Here is a 21058-nt window from a genome sequence, read left to right as displayed (position 1 = left end):
TGCACTAAACCCAAATCTGGGATACTATTTGACCAGTCTAGTCAGCATTAATTTAAAACACGAGTTTTTTATTGTAAAGATAACCAAGGGATTTTGTCATTCAACCCATTGATGTCACTTTTCAATCTAAACACCCAACGCTGTTCTCGTCAAAAATATTTTTGGGAGATATCCATTACATGAGTAGGTATCCATGGCTGTTCCAATACCACCCATCGAAGATAAGTTTCTGAGTGGTGTTTGTCTAGAAGATGATTTGTTAACTTGGTGGATCTCTTGTTACAACGAATGGTGCTTTTATGCTCAGAGATTCTCGTCTTGATTTTACGGGTTGTCATCCCAACTTACCGAAGCTTGAACGGACACCAAATCAAACAAGCCGGAAAACAGGCTATGGTGTCCGTAGGGGCTGTCTAAAAAGCAGACCGGGTGGCAACTGAAAACCCTCCTTTTCAATGGGAAGCCAGCGTTTACCCTAAACGCTGACGCTACCCAATGAAAGGGAGGGGCGGGGCTTACAGTACCCTTTTCCTTACAATATCTCTCGCAGGGCGGGGCAGCAGCTTTGCTGCTCCGCCAACGCCTCTGCTAGACCTAAAAATCAGTCTTTCATTGTTACAATTTGTATGTTTGATTAATGACCATGGTCTCTCCATGCCTATATCAATTTGAGTTGTTCTATCTGTTTGTGGGCACACAGTACACATCCCGCACGGAAAATGGCCTCTCACGGGTGGTAAATTCCATAAAGATGCTTGTCCATCATTTCTCTTTTTCTCACTTGGGCAGGTATGCACAAGTTTATCTCTGATGTTGGTACTTCTTTTAAATGCAAACCTGGGGATAGGAAGCATCTCATTTCCAGTGTTTAGTATCTTCCAGTGGTTAATAATGCTTTTCTTAATCTGATTAGAATAACCACAAAATGTATTAACAAAGGTTCACCTTGAAGTCTTTTCTTTTGGTGGTTGGATCTCTATCAAGGCTTCACTGTTGTTGTTGGCCACTCTTTTACGAGATTTAAGTATTGCAGACTCTGGATAGTTCTTAACCTTCAAATCATTAGTAAGAGTTCTGGCATGTTTATCGTATTTTTCAAGCAAAGAACAATATCTCAATATCCTGAGAAATTGCCTGAAGGGCAAATTCTCTCAGAGAGATTTGGGATGGTATCTCTGGTATGGTAATAGAGAGTTACACGCCATCGGCTTCTTATATAGCTCTGTACCCAGTCCGTCGTCCTTTGGAAATATTCGTACGTCTAGGAAGGAAAGACTTTCCTTAGAGAATTCTAAGATGAATCGTAAATATTCATTCCTCTTGTTCAGCCATAAATGAAAGGACTTTATGGTTTCCAAAGTCCCCCTCCAAATTACAAAGATATCATGTATGTAACGCTTCCAGACACGAATGTGTCTGTAGAAGGGGTTACTTTCCTATAGTACCAATGGCTGCTCAAATTGATGGACATAGAGATTCGCCAAACTAGGTGCACAAACACTGCACATTGATGTGCCCGAAGTTAGCAAATATAGGGTGTCCTCCAATTTGAAGACATTTTCTTTCATTATTTTATGGGCGCAGAACATTATGAATTGCACCGGTGTTATACTCTCCGTCGAGTGAGCTTCAAGCAGAAGTTGAATGATCGCAAGTGTCTCATCTTGTGGTATACATGTATATAGAGACTTAACGTCAAAAGAGACCAAACATCTTGATCTCTATCAAAGGGAGTCTCTACCAAAAGGCACAGTAAGTCTTTGGTGTCCTGCAAGAAAGTGGGCATGCAAGATACAATTGGTCTCAAAAAGAAATCCACAAATGTAGATAAAGGTTCAAGCATTGAACCTATCCCCGAAATTATGGTCCTTCCAGGAGGTGGACGTTTCTCTTTATGTATTTTAGGCAATACATAGAAGTATGGATGATAGAAAAAGGTGTCACCAAATAAGATGATTCATGATCAGTGATCCAGTTGTTTTCTTTTTCTTCCTCTACCATCTTTTTAATTTCATCAGAAAGGCGCTTTGTTGAATCCATTTTCAATATCCTGTATGATCTCCTACCTCCAAGCTGTCGTAGGCACTCAGATCTATATGCCATAGTATCCATAATAACTATGGCACCCCCCTTATCAGCAGGTTTTATTACAATTGCGTCATCCTGAGGCAAGTGTTGTAATGGCAGTTTTTGTGGATTGGAAAAATTCTGGAACTGTAGGATGTTCTGTTTGACTAAACCATTCATATCATGTAGGACAGCTTCCTCAAAGGCTATAACCTGTGCCGGGACCAGATGCGCTGGAGGATTAAAAGTGGAACATGGTCTCAATCCTGTATTTTTCATTTCTTCTCCAGCATCATTTATCGTTTTGTCTCTGAAAAAAGAATTCAGCCGGATCTTCTGAAAGAATCCTGCCAGTTCTTGTCTGATCTGAAATGCATCTCCTTTACATGTCGGCACAAACCCAAGGCCTTTTTGTAAAACTAACATTTCCATTTCTGTGAGTGTACGTGCATTTAGATCTAAAATCAATTGGGTTTGTGACTGTTTCCCGGTTGTACTGGTGGTTGCATCATGCTGCGTGTTGTTGTTGAGGCCAGCGGTGTATTCCAATGCACCCCGGTCTGTGCATTTCTTCTTCGTCCTCGTGTACGGCCCGGACATAGCCTAAAAAAGGCTGGTTTGGCATCATGTTCTTAAAGGGCTGGAAAGGAAAAAACTGTTGTTGAGGGTGAGGTTGTGGGTATCCAAACGGAGATGGCGGCCACCATTGATTTTGACCTTGGTTAAAATAACCCCCTCTCCTTTGTCGTCTTCCTCTGCCCCGTCTGTTATGTTCTCACCCACCTCTTCCTTCATAAAATGAGGAATCTGAGTCACTTGAACCTTCCTCACTGGCCGATGTAGAATAATTAGAGCCATATCTTCTCCCTCTGTGATTGAATTGAGGCGGGACATATTGGTCGCTGGTATAAGGATACCGTTTTTCAAAGGAACATTTATCCAAATCTTTCTTAAATTTTGCAATTTTAGTAGCAAGAACTGACTCTTTAAATTCTTTATTGTTTTTATTGGTTTCATCTGCCTGTTTTTTATAGACTGAGGTTACCAACTCTAATTTTATTTGGGCTTCTAGGGTCTGTATTTCCACTAATATGGTGTCAGCTATTCGTATAGCCGTAGTAATGATCAAAATTAACCTGTCTCTGGTACATCTCCAAGCTATTAGAGACCAATCTTTTTAAAAAGATTTATCTTCTAAAAATAGTCGTAGAGCATTGCTCACAATCAGACCGGATGGTGCGCAATTCGATCTCAAATACGCGGTCATGATAGCTCCATGTATATATATTCTAGAATGAGAACGTTTAAGCACTAACAATTGTGTCCAATCGTCGCTTGATGAAGTGCTTGAACTAGAGACATTCTCAAGAATGCTAGGTGTGGTTAGAATCTCACGGGCCATGTCTTTATCAAAGGCTAGCCCTAAACTTTTTGTCATAATGATGAGTACAGGGCTAGTGACCAAAGTCACAAAATTACTCTTCTCTTTGGGTATTCACACAGTATTAGAATCCACAATTAGAATACCAAAAAACGGACCCGCGGCCGTGGCCACACTATAACTGTACAACAAAGCAGGTGGGTGAGGGTCCCAGGGAATTTATTTTATAGACCAGCGAGGAGAATTTCCCCTAATCATAATCAGTAACACAATACTACCTCCGGTCTGAAAACTTGCACATAACTCATGTATTAAGATAAACGTGTGATGGGCATTTTGTGGTTATTCTAATCAGATTGAGAAAAGCATTATTAACCACTGGAAGATACTAAACACAGGAAATGAGAGGCTTCCTATCCCCAGGTTTGCATTTAAAAGAAGTACCAACATCAGAGATAAACTTGTGGATACTCGCCCAAGCGAGAAAAAGATGGACAAGCATCTTTTTGGAATTTATCACCCGTGAGAGGCCATTTTCCGTGCGGGATGTGTGCGGTGTGCCCACAAATAGAAAGAACAACTCAAATTGACATAGACACGGAGAGACCATGGTCATTAATCAAACATATACATTGTAACAGCGAAAGACTGAATTATTTGATTTGGTGTCTGTGCAAGCTTTGGTATGTTGTGATGACAACCCGTAAAATCAAGACGAGAATCTCTGAACATAAAAGCACCATTCATTGTAACAAGAGATCCACCAAGTTAACAAATCATTTTCTAGACAAACACCCCTCAGAAACTGATCTTCGATGGGTGGTATTGGAACAGCCATGGATCCATGGATACCTACTCATGTAATGGATATCTCCAAATTTCTTTTTCGACGATAACAGAGTTGGGTGTTTAGATTGAAAAGTGACATCAATGGGTTGAATGACGAAATCCCTTGGTTATCTTTACAATAAAAAAATAGTGTTTCAAATAAATGTTGACTAGACTAGTCAAATAGTATCCAAGACTTGGGTTTAGTGTATAGGATGTTCTGCACTAATTCACAAGGATCCTGACAATGGAAGTCTTTTCACTCTGAATAACACTCACAGGCATCATAGTACATGCTCACTTCCCACATCTCACTTCCTTCTTACATAATATAGGCAGTTATGGCTAATATGGCTCTAACATGTTCAAGAAAGGAATCCAGCAGACATTGGAGAAATGAGAGGTTCTATGTAGGGGCAGTACCTTGATTCATCTTCTGAATAAGAGTTTTTAGATGGTTTCCTACTTAGAGATAAATGTGACTGATGACACTAGTCTATCAGGCGTATAAAGAACTATTTATAACATATGGGTTCGTCCTAAATATAACTGCTCCTCGACAATTACAATATTCGTTTGTTTCATAGTCAATGTACATGATCATTTACTCAAGTATTTAAAGGATCGTGTTTGATTAAAGTTATGTTGCATTGAGAGGTGTTGAGGTGATAGTGAAACGAATGCGCAGGAAGAAGGATTGTTTGTCTCCTTCTCGCGCTGCATATTAAGAGCTGTACAGGCAGTCCACATGCGCAATAAGAGGGTTTGCATGTCTATTTTACGCACATGCGCAGAATACCGAAACCGGACGTTTAAATACAGGCACTCGAGAGGGATGCAAACGGGTCCTTCGCCGAGCTTTGATTTGTTTGGTAAAAGAGACACTGTCTAAAGAGGGCCTGCTTGTCCTATCCTTACCTCCGGTGGCAGCTCTGAACCGCGACGAGGTACCGACGGACAGGTAAGGCGGGCTCATAGAATGCTATAGATATAGGTGGGGGTACGCTCCCTTGTTGAAACTATTGATCTCTTTATTTACCTGGTGACCTGTTGATAGCATAGAAGCTATGCACTAAGTGGATAAAAAGTATGGGTGATTTATAAACATTCTTTTTCACTAGCAATACTTAGAAATAAGCACCAATGCGGAGGGACAATAGAAGTTAAGCATTGGAGACTGTCACTCGTATTAAGTTTGTCTAGCACGAGGATTATGAAGTACCTGGCTAATCAATTGCAAATAACATGGGAGGTTAGCAATATGAGGTACAATAGCCTGAGTGCTCTTTGTAAATACCTAGTTCTATTGCTATTTGGAGAGCGTAGTTGGTTGGTTATTCCAACTTAACTTAGAAAACCTGAAACATAATTTTTTTTGTCATAAATGAATCTTCAATTGGGTAAAACGCAGTATACTGTTATGCACACATTAGAGTACTTGTAATAAGAGTCCACCCAGATAAATGGTTAGGTGTGACATTCAATTTTGTTCCCCACAGAGCGGGGCCTCCTTCCATGAGCTGTTGCCAGGTCAAGGTGAGGTGTTCTATCCTACTTTTGAGGGTAAGTTTGAATTGCTTAAATAGAATATTAATGGCTATTGACAATATGATATGTAGTAATATGTCAACAGCAATTGCACAAAACATAAAATATGTGATGTTTCTTGTTTTATTCTCTCTCACATTCACAGCTATTTCCAGTAATACCTGACATCGCCGCGCAGGATCACTGGTGCTGTATTATACTTTATTCACCATAATTTATGGAGCAGCAGCATCAGTTTATATCATATTGTTGGTCCTGAAGAAAGCCAATGATACATAATATTGATTGGATGGCTGAAACATGTCGACCTTAATTTTGAGTAGTTTCAAATCTATACTACTCACTGCACTGCTTTTTAATCCTGCCAGTGAGATCAAGCCAATAAAAATAGTTTTTTGCATCTTCCTATGCAGTTTTATACTCACCACTAGTTTTTCCTTTGTTGCGCTGTACCCTCACTATACCTAATACTCACATATGGGATTTTAGCATCTCGGTCTGGCTAGTAAACATCTTTGAAAACATCCCTGAGCTCCTTCCTCACAGTGAGGAATTTGTAGCCCTCAATAGGACTAGGATTTCCTACTGGGAGGAGGAACCCATATGCTGAAGCATGTCACCTTTGGTGAGTGAGGGTTTTCGTCCTTAAAGGAAAATTCCCCCTGTTATAGAAGAGAGATTGAGAGAGGTTGCATGTCCATCACACGTTTATCTTAATACATGAGTTATGTGCAAGTTTTCAGACCCTAGCATGTATTGTGTTCCTGATTATGATTAGGGGAAGTTCTCCTCGCTGGTCTTTAAAATAGATTCACTGGGACCCTCCCCCACCTTCTTTGTTGTACATGAAGTTAAATCCAACAATTAGCCCCTAACAGCCATAATCAAGGATATTATATTGTAACCTACGCGCTAGGTAAAACTAGGGAACTTGAGGAGAGAGTGGGAAATAAACCGTGAAGGTTGTTATACTCATCTCTACTATTCACTAATTTTAAAACCAATGGTTTGCTCTGCACGTGAATAGCAGCACCATCACTACTGGTATTAGTTTGATCATTTTTAAGCAACTTTTAATCAGAAACTTACATATTATCCTGGTGTGGGAAAAAGAAACACACTAACACAAAAATGTGTCACAGGTAGGATTTTTTTGGGTGAACGGAAAGAATCCCCATGCCCTGTTCTAAATTGCACCGAGGATGCTTGTGGGTTTTTAAAAAAACATGTCCACTACCAGGAAAGGTGGGGGGGGAGCATTCATCCCCAAAATGATTCCTTAGGATCACTTGATGCTGCAGCGATTCCTTTCATAAGACTTATGGCAAAGTTTTCTTCCGCTTGGAAGCAACCAATGCTATGTTTGATCAAAATGTCCCCTGTGTCCTAGGCGAGTTCCAAACTAAAGAGATTCCCATTTTGACGGTGATATATTTAAATATACAAGTGCTCCCGTTATGAAAACCTCTCTCCCGCTTTGGCTGTCTTTAAAAAAAATGGATTAGTTAACAAGTTTAATCACCTTGGGAAGAACACTGAAGTAAGTTGCTTAATTTATAGTTGGGACAAACATTTAAAAAATATATATATATATATTTCAGCACATCGCTCTATATGCTAATTAGCTTGCCTAATGCTTTGCGACCTACTAAAGGACATACCTACGCTCTCCGCTTGGACTCATTGTCCCATCAGGCACCATAATCACATCGCACTGAGCAAACGCCCACTGTGGCAAAATGAAAATAAATAACGCCGGAAAGACTATGAGCATTTGATGTTTGTTTGTAATGGCAGCCCTGAGGAAGATGATTTTATCCTTGAAACGCGTTGGTGGCATATTTACAAAACAGCAAAGCATTGGGGCAAGCTGCATTTGAATGCTGAATGGCCAGAGTGATATCGTGTGCCTACTCAAAAGCTTTCGGGCACTTTGGTTTCAAAATATTGGCACGGCTGCCCTGCCGTGGAGTGGAGCACCATCTGTGAGTAAAAGAGGCTGAGGAGTTGCACTAATCGACCCGATTTCAGCACATCGCTCTATATGCTAATTAGCTTGCCTAATGTTTTGCGACCTACTAAGGACATTAATAATGCTTTTAATGAATGCAAATACATCCACCTTACTAAAAGACATATCTACGGTCTCAGCTTGGACTCATTGTCCCATCAGGCACCATAATCACATCGCACTGAGCAAACGCTCACTGTGGCAAAATGGAAATAAATAACGCCGGAAAGACTGTGAGCATTTGATGTTTGTTTGTAATGGCAGCCCTGAGGAAGAAGATTTTATCCTTGAAACGCGTTGGTGGCATATTTACAAAACAGCAAAGCATTGGGGCAAGCTGCATTTGAATGCTGAATGGCCAGAGTGATATTGTGTGCCTACTCAAAAGCTTTCGGGCACTTTGGGTTCAAAATATTGGCACGGCTGCCCTGCCGTGGAGTGGAGCACCATCTGTGAGTAAAAGAGGCTGAGGAGTTGCACTAATCGACCCGATATCAGCACATCGCTCTATATGCTAATTAGCTTGCCTAATGCTTTGCGACCTACTAAGGAAAATAATAATGCTTTTAATGAATGCAAACACATCGACCTTACTAAAGGACATACCTACGCTCTCAGCTTGGACTAATTGTCCCATCAGGCACCATAATCACATCGCACTGAGCACACGCCCACTGTGGCAAAATGGAAATAAATAACGCCGGAAAGACTGTGAGCATTTGATGTTTGTTTGTAATGGCAGCCCTGAGGAAGAGGATTTTATCCTTGAAACGCGTTGGTGGCATATTTACAAAACAGCAAAGCATTGGGGCAAGCTGCATTTGAATGCTGAATGGCCAGAGTGATATCGTGTGCCTACTCAAAAGCTTTCGGGCACTTTGGTTTCAAAATATTGGCACGGCTGCCCTGCCGTGGAGTGGAGCACCATCTGTGAGTAAAAGAGGCTGAGGAGTTGCACTAATCGACCCGATTTCAGCACATCGCTCTATATGCTAATTAGCTTGCCTAATGCTTTGCGACCTACTAAGGACATTAATAATGCTTTTAATGAATGCAAACACATCGACCTTACTAAAGGACATACCTACGCTCTCCGCTTGGACTCATTGTCCCATCAGGCACCATAATCACATCGCACTGAGCAAACGCCCACTGTGGCAAAATGAAAATAAATAACACCGGAAAGACTATGAGCATTTGATGTTTGTTTGTAATGGCAGCCCTGAGGAAGATGATTTTATCCTTGAAACGCGTTGGTGGCATATTTACAAAACGGCAAAGCATTGGGGCAAGCTGCATTTGAATGCTGAATGGCCAGAGTGATATCGTGTGCCTACTCAAAAGCTTTCGGGCACTTTGGTTTCAAAATATTGGCACGGCTGCCCTGCCGTGGAGTGGAGCACCATCTGTGAGTAACAGAGGCTGAGGAGTTGCACTAATTGACCCAATTTCAGCACATCGCTCTATATGCTAATTAGCTTGCATAATGCTTTGCGACCGACTAAGGACCTTAATAATGCTTTTAATGAATGCAAACACATCGACCTTACTAAAGGACATACCTACGCTCTCAGCTTGGACTCATTGTCCCATCAGACACCATAATCACATCGCACTGAGCAAACGCCCACTGTGGCAAAATGGAAATAAATAACGCCGGAAAGACTGTGAGCATTTAATGTTTGTTTGTAATGGCAGCCCTGAGGAAGAGGATTTTATCCCTGAAACGCGCTGGCGGCATATTTACAAAACAGCAAAGCATTGGGGCAAGCTGCATTTGAATGCTGAATGGCCAGAGTGATATCGTGTGCCTACTCAAAAGCTTTTGGGCAATTTGGTTTCACAATATATATATATATATATATATATATATATATATATATTTTTTTTTTTTACAAGTAAACAGTAAGAAACTGCCGTGAACAAGAACTTTGGTTCGAAACGCATAGGCAAACACAGTTTTGAATAAAGAACTCTAAAAACGACTACTGAATGGAGTGCCTTCACTTGTTTACTTGTGGAAAAATTTAAACGGGATACTGCCCTGATCCCGGTGACGGACAATTTGTGGAATTATATATATATATATATATATATATATATATATATATATATATATATATATCCAAAAATAGAAATTGCCCTCTTTAGGAAGCCACACGCAAGAGGTATGTTTTCTCCGCTTTATTTGGAAAGACTGCAACATGAAATCAGGACCCATCCAACAGTCTAAACGCCCGACGCGTTTCGTGCAACCCTGCACTTAATCATGGGCAAACAGTCATTCAGCAGCGCCTCGCAATTAAATACAGCACCTGGTGTTCTTAATGAGACCCGCCCCAGTGGGAGTTCACAGGTGCGATGCCTGCTGGCCTCTGTAGTGCTGTTAAATTCTTCTCAAGTGAGCTGCGAAGCGCTGCTTGTAATTCTAACAAATAAATCCACAGTGGGTGAGGAAAAAGTCATTGATACTCATGCTGCACTGTAACACTTTCACAGCGCTCCCTCAAGCCTCTTCATTGCGCAGCATCCCTAGACGCCGCCACGAGACCAACATTGTGGCGGAGCTTCCTTACGACCGAGCATGGCCGTTTTAAATCCAAAAATAGAAGTTGCCCTCTTTAGGAAGCCACACGCAAGAGGTATGTTTTCTCCGCTTTATTTGGAAAGACTGCAACATGAAATCAGGACCCATCCAACAGTCTAAACGCCCGACGCGTTTCGTGCAACCCTGCACTTAATCATGGGCAAACAGTCATTCAGCAGCGCCTCGCAATTAAATACAGCACCTGGTGTTCTTAATGAGACCCGCCCCAGTGGGAGTTCACAGGCGCGATGCCTGCTGGCCTCTGTAGTGCTGTTAAATTCTTCTCAAGTGAGCTGCGAAGCGCTGCTTGTAATTCTGACAAATAAATCCACAGTGGGTGAGGAAAAAGTCATTGATACTCATGCTGCACTGTAACACTTTCACAGCGCTCCCTCAAGCCTCTTCATTGCGCAGCATCCCCAGACGCCGCCACGAGACCAACATTGTGGCGGAGCTTCCTTACAACCGAGCATGGCCGTTTTAAATCCAAAAATAGAAGTTGCCCTCTTTAGGAAGCCACACGCAAGAGGTATGTTTTCTCCGCTTTATTTGGAAAGACTGCAACATGAAATCAGGACCCATCCAACAGTCTAAACGCCCGACAATTTTGTCTGTAAATTCGTTTCCAAAGTAATAGTGGCCGAGATTTGCACATCTTCAATGCGATTACTTGTCTCCGTGAAGAACAGTTTGTCGGCCGTCTGTTTGCGACGAGCATCCAAATTTCCCGTCATATTGTAGAATTTTGGGTCTGCAAACGCTGTGCGCGTGTACTCGCTGGTTGTTCGAAAATGGGTTCACACACGCTCTCCGTCTCCATGGGGAACTGAGTGTAACATCAATCCAGGTTCCAAGTTCAAACCTAAATCCACATTTATGCCAGCGGTTCAGTGTGATGCAATTGATGTGTTTGAACGGGGGGTTTTAAATGACCTGTTGAAAATACGTTACAACAAGACATCTATTTGTAACAAGAATCTGTCTAATAATCAATATATGGCATTAGAAACACTCAAAGGGGATCCTGATATTGTCATTAGACAATCTGACAAAGGGGGTAATGTTGTAGTGATGGACAAGGACAAGTATCTCTCTGAAGGTATTAGACAACTAAGTGATGACAAATGTTACAATATATGTAATAAAGACAAAGTGTTGGAATCCCACACTATGTTCAGAGAACTTTTGCTGGAATGGAGGGACAAAGGGCTAATAGAATGGGAAGAATATCAGTATTTATACTGTGCCCATCCTAAGATACCTATCTTATATCTTCTCCCCAAGCTACACAAAGATCAGTTGAATCCCCCGGGTCGCCCCATAGTATCCTCTATTGGATCTTCACTGGAAAACACTTCCAGATATATAGATCACTATCTAAGACCCTTTGTGATCGCTTTACCATCTTACATTAGAGATACTACTCACTTCCTCAGTACCATCAATGAAATCCATTGGGAGTCTAACTTTACCTTGGTGACTTTGGACGTGAGCAGCCTCTATACGAGTATCAAACACAGTTTGGGACTGGCAGCAATAAAACATTTCTTGAAAACCAGATCAATTTCCCTACTCTATCATTCACAAATGATTATGACAATGATTGAGTTTTGTTTAACGAACAATTTCTTTTATTTTGATGATGTTCTGTATCGCCAGTCACAGGGTACAGCCATGGGGACCTGCTTCGCCCCCAGCTATGCCAATCTTTTCATGGGCTGGTGGGAGGAGCAGGTCGTCAGGGAAATGGCAGAATTTGACAACGTGGCCCTGTGGCTGCGATACATTGATGACATTTTTTTCATTTGGAATGGGGATGCCATTTCAGCAAAACAATTTGTCGATAAATTGAACAACAATTGTCTCAATCTACATCTTACAGAAAACATCAGTCAAACTAGTATGGAGTTTTTGGATGTAAAAGTTGAAGTGAGAAATGACAGACTAACTACAAAACTCTTCAGAAAAAGTACAGCAGGCAATAGCATCCTCAGAGCCTCAAGCTGCCATCCAAAGAACTTACTGTACAGCATTCCGTATGGCGAGCTGTTACGCGCCAGGCGGAATTGTAGTACCATGGAGGGGTTCAAAGAGGAGCAAGATGTTATGTGTCAACGTTTTCTGAGCCGAGGGTACAGCAAACAGGTGATTAATAGAGCGACACAACGTGTCGATACTAAAACTAGGGAAGAGCTGTTACATCCAAGAGAGACAAGAGAGACCACAGATACAGTCAGATTTATAACTACCTTCACAGGTCAGTCACATGAAGTTCGCAAAATCCTTAAAAAACATTGGCATGTTCTGAACACAGACGAACATTTGAAAAAATACCTCCAAGAAAATCCCCAGATCACTTTCCGTAAGGGAAGAACCTTACGTGATGAACTTAGTCAAAACTATGTCACCGAAAGGGGTAAAAGAAGAAAAGACACGCGTAGTGGTTTTACACGTTGCGGTAAATGCAAAGCGTGCAGGAACAGTAGGAGTTGCAAAAGTCTGACTGTTCCGGGTACCAACAGAGAATTTATCATTCGCAAACATCTCACTTGTAATACTCCATACAGTGTGTATGTATTAATATGCCCATGCAATAGATGGTATGTGGGAAGTACCAAACATGAGGCTAAGAAGAGAGTATTGGAACATCTGCGAGCCATACGCTCTCATAACAAACTGTACCCTGTCGCTAGACATTTTTTCGAGACACACATGCAGGATGAAACCTTGTTACGCATGGTGGTAATAGATTCTGTTGATCTGGGTATAAGAGGAGGTAATTATGAATTATCCCTTAGAAAACTGGAATCTAAGTACATCATAGATTTTCAATGCCTGTACCCAATGGGACTTAATATGAGTGAAGAACTGAAGGTTCATCTATATGAATGAATAATGCATAGAATGCTATTTGTAGAGTTGTCGGCCGTCTGTTTCTGATTTTAATATTTTAATTTTTCTGATAAATGTGGAGGACAGCGTATCAAGGCTGCAAAAGACGCAGAGAGAGACCATCGAGTCTCGCCGTCATCCCGCCTCGGCTCACACGGCCACAATAGCCTACCGGGTGTTGGAATTTTATTCGGCCCTTACCGAAGGACACAACTTATCTCCACGAGTGAAACCACAAGGCTCGCTCGACGCCGAGGTTAATTAACCTCGCCCCGAAACCAGGTCCCGGCACATTCACGGTATTCTGACCACTCACTCTAGTGCCTGATCAGGATCTAACAAATTGCCCGTCAGGCATTCTTAAAAACAGGCAAATGTTTAAATAGTCCTGATGATGATCCCGGTTCATTAGGAGCCAGGAGATCGAAACGTTGACGCTTGAACAGTATTACGGAAAATTCAATTGTATGCCATTCTGTAAATACTGTATGTCGAAACTTGTTTTTGTATTGATTATTAATTTACAAGCGACATTTGGCTCCAAACCTCTTGCCTGAAAAACTTTCCTTACTTTCTTATCTTGTCTACTACATTTCTCTTTCTTGAAGGATAGGTACAGGACTGTGCCCTATCTAAAATGTTTATAATTGACCACCTCTAGGTCAACCAAACTCCTTTTATCTCTAAATTAAACGTTTCCTTACCCGGCTGGGTCTGGAAACTTGATTATAGTACCGATTGTGGTCTGTAAAATCATTTTTCTGTTCATTTTTTTATTTCCTGAGGACCCTTGTTGTCTTTAAAAATTGATTACCCATGGTCCGAAGGTACTTATTGGGTTCCCTTGTTTACATGAAAATGTTCTGATGGATCAGGAGCACAATAGAACAAAGGACTTGATGATATTTTACGATGATGGAATTATAATATGATTTAGCCCACTTGGGCGTAACTTGTGTTGATGAATATTTAATTCTGAACTGTCAATGTCAAATATCGAATTGATCAGATACTGAGGGTCAAAATATGCTATTGTCATGACGTGCACATTATCATATGCATTAAGAAATATATGCGCATTTGCTATATAATGAAATCGAAATGTATGCAAAAATATAAGGTTAAATCAGTTTGACATGCATAATGCTTTTGAAAAAGTGGATGTACTTTAGACACGATATATGGCATATTATGTGGTAGAACACAATGCGATTTTGACTAGTCTAAAATGTCCTCCCTATTTACTTGGGTTATCACATGACCTACACGTTGGGTGTGTTTTTGGGAATTTAAAAATGGTCGTTTGTTGTCGACCAGACGAGCGTGAACAAGCCGTAAAGGTGAAACGCGTCGACTTTTTTCCTGTCAAGAATAAAGGATTAACTACAAACGCTGAGTGTCCAGGTTTACTTCTTGATGTGAGAGGTATTTGGAGAGAATTTCGAGGCCAGCCAGTGACCTTACCTGGACCGCTTACGACAGCAGCATTGCTCTGACTGGCAAAGGTGGAGTGTTATATATATATGTATATATATATATATATATATATATCACCATTTTATCACGACTCACGGCAGTCTATTACACGATTACACTAATTGCTGTGTAAATTTAAGCAGCATTAAAGAATTCCATTAGCTTAGCATGCTACTTAATAGATCTTTGGTGGTCTCATGCTGTCCCCCACAGATATATCTCTGAACATTCATTATGTCTTAATTACAAAGTCTCTTTGAAGAGGCGAAAAATCCCCAAACGCCTCTCAATTATTTTCACCTGTTTCATTTTGTGTGAGGTAATAACCCCTGCATAAAAACAAATGTGCAGGTATTCCCATTTTGAAATTAAAAACAGCGAGGTTTTCTGTTTTGGTAATAAGACTGTGACATCCACCACAGAAAACTATTTGGGCCTAGCGGGATGACAGACAAGACACTGATGGCTGGGCTAACTAACTGTGTAATAAAAAATAAAAAAAATAAAAAATTGATTGGCTCCAGCCTGCAGCTTCACTTTATCTGATAGCTTCGGACTATTCAGCAGGCGAATCCTGTAGTGACTAAGGGCCATATGTATCAAGCTAATTAGCATTCGCAAAGGCCGAAATTCTGCGAATTTCGGCCTTTGCGAATGCTAATTAGCAAAATGGTATGTATGTAACATGTTTGATGCAAAATAAGGAATCGCACATTTTGCTATTGCTTATTTTGCGATTGCACTTAAGGAATCGCTAAATTTGTGATTACTTAAATGCAATGTATCAAACAAATATTAATGCAAAAATGCCAATAACGATTCGCAGATTACTACCAACTTCTAGTTGGTGGTAAATTGCGAATTCTTTTAAAAATGCAATTTATTTAAATTCCAAAGTTGCCATATGACGCTCATACATGCCCTTAGGGCATGTATGTGCGCCATATGCCCCCAAATGTCATTTTCAGGGGTGCAGCAGGGTGTTCTTGAGACACCCCTGCACCCTTGAAAAAATTACTAATCTGCGATTAGCCAATTGCTAATCGCAAATTGCCCCTCCATTCCTATGGGCCTCCTGGCCCATAGGAATGAATTGGTAATTTGCGATTAGCAATTTGCTAATCGCAAATTAGGAGTGGTAAGGAATCGCTAAAAAAAGCGATTTTGTACATACATACCATTTTGCGAATCCTAAATAGCGATTCCTTAAAAATCGCTATTTAGGAATCGCTAAACGGTATGATGATACATATGGCCCTAAATTACTGCAAGACTATTTTTTCCTTCCGAATATGGGGGTTTATGATCAAAATAAGAACTCATTCCAGTGGCTAGATCGATAGGGAAGCAAATACCTCTTTTCGTGTGCAAATGACAGCAGCCTCTGCTAGTGTTCGGAAGTGTTGTTTCTGTGCCGTTTAGGACCCACACAGGGTATAAAATGCATTATTTCCCGCCACACTGTTCTTATTAAACCCCTGAAGCGAGATGGTTATCCTTGATGGTCTTTGGGTAAGTTAGCTAGCGCGTGCTCCTTTCTTGTGGCAATAGTACTGCTTGGGAACTTAAACCCTAAACTTGAAGTGGTCGAGCAATGTGCAAAATAAAGTATGGTACGTTATTTTATTTATTTTTCCTTTGATTGCATAGTTATACAACACCCGGGGGCAGATTTATGAAGGCCTTGCGCCGCCGGTGCGTCATTTTTAACATGGGAAAAAGTGACGCACCGGCGGCGCAAGGCCTTCATAAATCTGCCCCTAGGTCTTTAAAAAAAACACCCATCCCAATGGAAAATAGTGGTGATCTCCTTAGTGATTATTAAAGGGAAGCACAATTAGCCTTAGCGCCTCACATGGAAACTGAACATGAATCAAGGTTTCCAAACGTGTGGTGAAAAGAGCTCTTCCCAGAGTCTCGGCCTTGAGGTCCAGCAATGTGACAGGTTAAGTACACAGATCCGGATGTCTGTAAATAAGTAACTTGACAATAATATGAGCGCTGCAGCACCTATGTTTGGGATTAGTACTGAATTAGGGAAGAGGTGTGGTGCAGCAGCCAGGGCGACTGACGCCCGACGCTGGGGATCAGGGTTCGATCCCCGGGACCGGCAGCAGATCAGCACCATTTGATTCTGGGCTCGCTTAATCTTCCCGACGGCCCCCAGCGCCTGGATGTCTAGATGTGCGCTTTACAAATACTGGATCTACATTTACAATTTTAATTCTAGTGCAGGACCTGTGCTCAGAGGCACTGTATTCTGCCACTGGGGCCACAGGTCCCTGGAAGGCAAGGGTTCAAGCCCCAGCAATGGTGGCAAGGTCTTCTTCAAATGTCAATGTCATCTGCATTCCTCCCCCCATCACTGCATATAGAATGGTGGGTTAATGACCTTGCTGTCTGGCATTTACCACCTTTGATTCAGCTGACTGATCAGCTGTGATGGGATTAGTGATTTGTGGCAGTGGTTCCTAAGGCAGGCTAGATCAGCTCCCCCAGTGTGTGGGGTGACTCTTATTTATGAGTTTTTGGATCCCCTTATGTTCTTCTACTCTGAATAGTATTAACCAGAATATTACAGTCATTTCATGTATTTATGTTTTTCTAGGTATTCGCCCCTGAAGAAGGGAACAGGGTTTCCCGAAATGCATTGGGCGACGCTTCTTCGCAAGTGATGTTAGCATTGAAACATGTCATGCATTATATTGTATGGACAGTAATGTGATTATGTGTAGTATGTTATGATGTAATACACTGCAGAAAGATACAGTTATATGTATATATTGAGTGCATTGAAGTATTAAGGCAAATACTGATGTAAAAACCAGAAGCTATTGTGAAAATTGTATTGCAAGCAAATACATTTGAAAGCATCATGATTAGTCAATAGACTATGCAGTATTTATCTTTTGTATTGGTTTATATGAACTGAGAAAGGTTTTCTCCAGGCACAGTGCATCCTGCAGGTAGGCCCTGCTTACTTTATTTCATAGTGTTCACACATACTGTGTAGCCAACACAGTTAGCAGTTTGCACCTTTAGTTTAAATTGATTAATGTTACATACATTAGGGTATCGTAGAGTGCTCCTTTTCCCCCACGCATAGTAGTGACTCTCAGTGTGCCATACTCTACCCAGAGAGGTAGTAAAAATGGTGCAATCTATGGCAATAAGTTATGTTATTCAGCTTTCTAGAGCACACTATAACCCGTGGAGGTGTCCTGTTGCACACCTCACAAGCCTGTCTGCCTATAAACAACCATCTGTAATAAGAGCTTGCGTTAACACACATGACTTTCCACAAGGCGGTGGCGCACACTCCAATGCAAATTATTTATACCCATATACATAGAAGTAATGTCTACAGTCCCTAGGATGGCTCCTTTAGGGATGTCAGTCACCCCCAAGAAATGGAATTGACATGGAGGTATAGTGCCAGGGTCCCACCGTTTTAGCATCATAGCCCAGAAGTGAATTGGCCTCCCAAGATTGAGGTGGGGCAGTTAAAGGGGCACCCTGCCAGTGAGAGAAACTGGGATAATGCTTAATTTGCATCAGGAGAGGAGATAAGGTCATGAACTGGAAGCAGAATTATATAACCTAGAGCTCAACATCATGTATCTTCGTAGCATCGGCTAAAGCTTCCTAGTGAAACTTAGAGGTTCAATACTTATTCCTTTTACACCCGAAGTCTGGTCCTGTTTATGGAGGTGACCGAGGAAGTGCATCTTGTCCCAGCACGGGAGGTAGATGCCTGCAAAGGCCACAGGAGTTGTTGGCTGACGGCCTCAGGCTAGGCACGTTCAGGCAGTCTGTGTTGGCTCCATTTGTGTACAGGGCTGCTTCCTTGCTGAACCCCTGGCCAGTGGCCACCAATTTGTACTGCATCTGTTTTTTGACATTTTGCTATATGGTTTTATTTTCAAGCTTCCCACCTCTTCACGAGGGGTGGACAGGAGTCGCTCAGTTCGGATGCAGTGCGCGCTAGGAAATTCGTTTTATTAATGAAATTGTTTACTTACCTCCAATTATCCATATTCCGGTTTTAGTACCCCCCCCTGCCCCTTCCTCGCCCCGCCTTCCTGCCCCACCGTACCTCCCTCCACTGGCCGTGGCTGCTTGTTTCCTCTAAAACCCCAGCTAGTATCTTGAACCAGGAGCTCATGGGTGCAGCTCCTTGAGGAAAAAGTGTCAAACACAAATCGGGTCCTCCCTCTGACGCGGCCACTTTTTGGATAGGATCCACCCATTTGCCTACGCCTAACATATTAAAAAACACAATTTCAGTGCCAGTGTACCACACGTTACAGCTTTCATCCCCGGTGCCACTGCGCCTGCTGCACTCACCACGATAGCCACGGCGCCTATCCAGCCTCAATGCGCCAACGTTGGACACCTTTATATTCGTCATTTTAACATAGGAACTGTGCAGACACAGTTAAGAAACCTTGCATCACCGAAAAGAAAGCCGCTGGCACAGCCACAGACCCCGCCCTCAGCTCCCTGGTGATCAGAAATCTGACTCAAAGTACAATCGCTATTGCAAAGCCTACTACGTGCACGTGCAAGTGCGTACCACGGCAAGGAACGGCACAAGGTGACTTCCAACAGCAGATAAATTGAACGAGCAGATACAAACACGATAACACACTACTCCCACATCATGAGAGTTTGAGGGGACGTGCAAAGGACGGAACATTTGGGTGTTTTAACAAATTAATAGGTGTTTAAAAATAACAACAGTTGAACACTGGCAGAAGTGTGTTTTGGCCGAGCTGCCAAGTTACCTCATGTCATGTATCACACCCTGCGCTTATTCAGGTTGGAGGAACAAGCTCTGTGTATTCTGGGAGTTGTAGTATCTCTCTTCTCCCATGACCTCCCAAGTTTCAGAATGCTGAGCAATATTTGCTAAAAAAAAAAAAAAAGAACTGGTAGCGCGTGACACAATCACCGGTGCAAATGGTGTATGTGTAACTCAATACCTATTGGTAATTTTAGTGGGCGAAATTTGCGTTAGCCTTCATCGATTACCCAAAGTTTGTGAAGCATCTCAGTGGGATCATTCACCTGCTGCGGTGGCCTGTGTGAAAACCGCACCTAACGCTTGGATCACACAGCCTTTCCAGCCTCCTTAGTTATTTTGCGCACCATAGGTTTAGCTAATGGTATTTCAAAGCGCTGTGACACCCGCATTTCGCAGCGCTATTAACTCAGGCAATCTTTCTGTGTAATAATTAAAACTGAATCTCTCAACTACGTCACACACATCACAGTTGTCACTTGGTGTTGCAAAATCAGACTGTTCACATTTAAACACTCGGTTTAATGATAGTCCTCAAAGCCACCGTTTACAATCGTTCTGTACAAAGCACTATATTGATAAACACTTCCATTTGCTTCTCTCAACCTTGCAAAACCCTTTCACCCGGTGCGATCACATGGCCGCCTGAGAGAAATCAAATCAACTTACATGTTTGCAGTATCCGGCGAGAAACCGCTTGTATTCTTGCTGTGAGGAAACAAAACTGAAATAAATATTCGCTGTCAGCAGTCAGTTGGGGGCGCGGCATGGGCCGGGCAAAGTTCTAATTCCAGCGCGCAGTGGTTGATTCATTTCGCCTAAACTCCGGCATCCTTCACAGCTGGCTACAGTATGTCTGTCGAGTTATCTGAGGTGACGCGGAGCGCTCCAGCGCCAGAACAATTAGAAATGATCAAGAGTGTCGGGAATTGGATGAGTTTCAAGGCGAAGCCTTTGGGTCTCCTGCCAAAAATGTAAGGAACTCTTTTAACCCATGCACCCAAAAATCACAAACTCGTATCCAGGGCAGTTAGTTGCGTACCAAAGATGCCGCGGTCCAAATGTCAACACGGGGAAATGTGCACCATATCCTGGTTTGGTTTGGAGGTTAAATACTGGCAGAGTTGGGGCGCATTGGGCCACTGACGTATCGGGGCCTCGGTGCACTGCACCTGCTGCGCTATTGAGAGCCTCGCCTTGGGACAGAGGGAAACCATGAAGGTTATGACGCAGCTGAGTTTTGACGTGGGGGTCCACTGGCGCTTTAACATTTGTCGGCAGGAAGTGTGGATGTTTATTTCTGTGTCAACATTCGAAATTATTCCTCATGCTGCAGCTGGGATGTTTCTCCACTACTATGTTACTGTTGTCAAAGTCATTGCTCAGGGGCGGGAAAAAGATACTATTTTATCACCCAGGCAAGGAACCCGCAACAATATGTCTCTAACAGTGTCTCCGGAGATG

General features: G+C 42.1%; 1 protein-coding gene across 2 annotated transcripts in view; it reads right to left on the bottom strand.

Annotated features, from left to right (window-relative positions):
* Positions 1-20388, bottom strand: part of OTC (ornithine transcarbamylase) — a 248363-nt gene extending 227975 nt beyond the window's left edge. The window contains exon 1 of one of the 2 annotated variants that reach the window (XM_078658269.1): positions 20264-20388. In XM_078658269.1, coding sequence (XP_078514395.1) covers positions 20264-20265 — 2 coding nt within the window. In that variant the 5' untranslated portion in view covers positions 20266-20388. Of the gene's footprint in view, positions 1-19577; positions 19599-20263 lie in introns of those variants that run through there. The other variant, XM_078658268.1, reaches the window with a different exon arrangement.
* Between the last annotated feature and the right edge of the window lie 670 nt (positions 20389-21058).

This window comes from Lissotriton helveticus, chromosome 8 (genome assembly GCF_964261635.1).
Source record: "Lissotriton helveticus chromosome 8, aLisHel1.1, whole genome shotgun sequence".
Lineage (NCBI taxonomy): Eukaryota > Metazoa > Chordata > Amphibia > Caudata > Salamandridae > Lissotriton > Lissotriton helveticus.
Note: the sequence above shows the minus strand (reverse complement) of the source record. Positions and strands in the feature narration are given on the sequence as shown.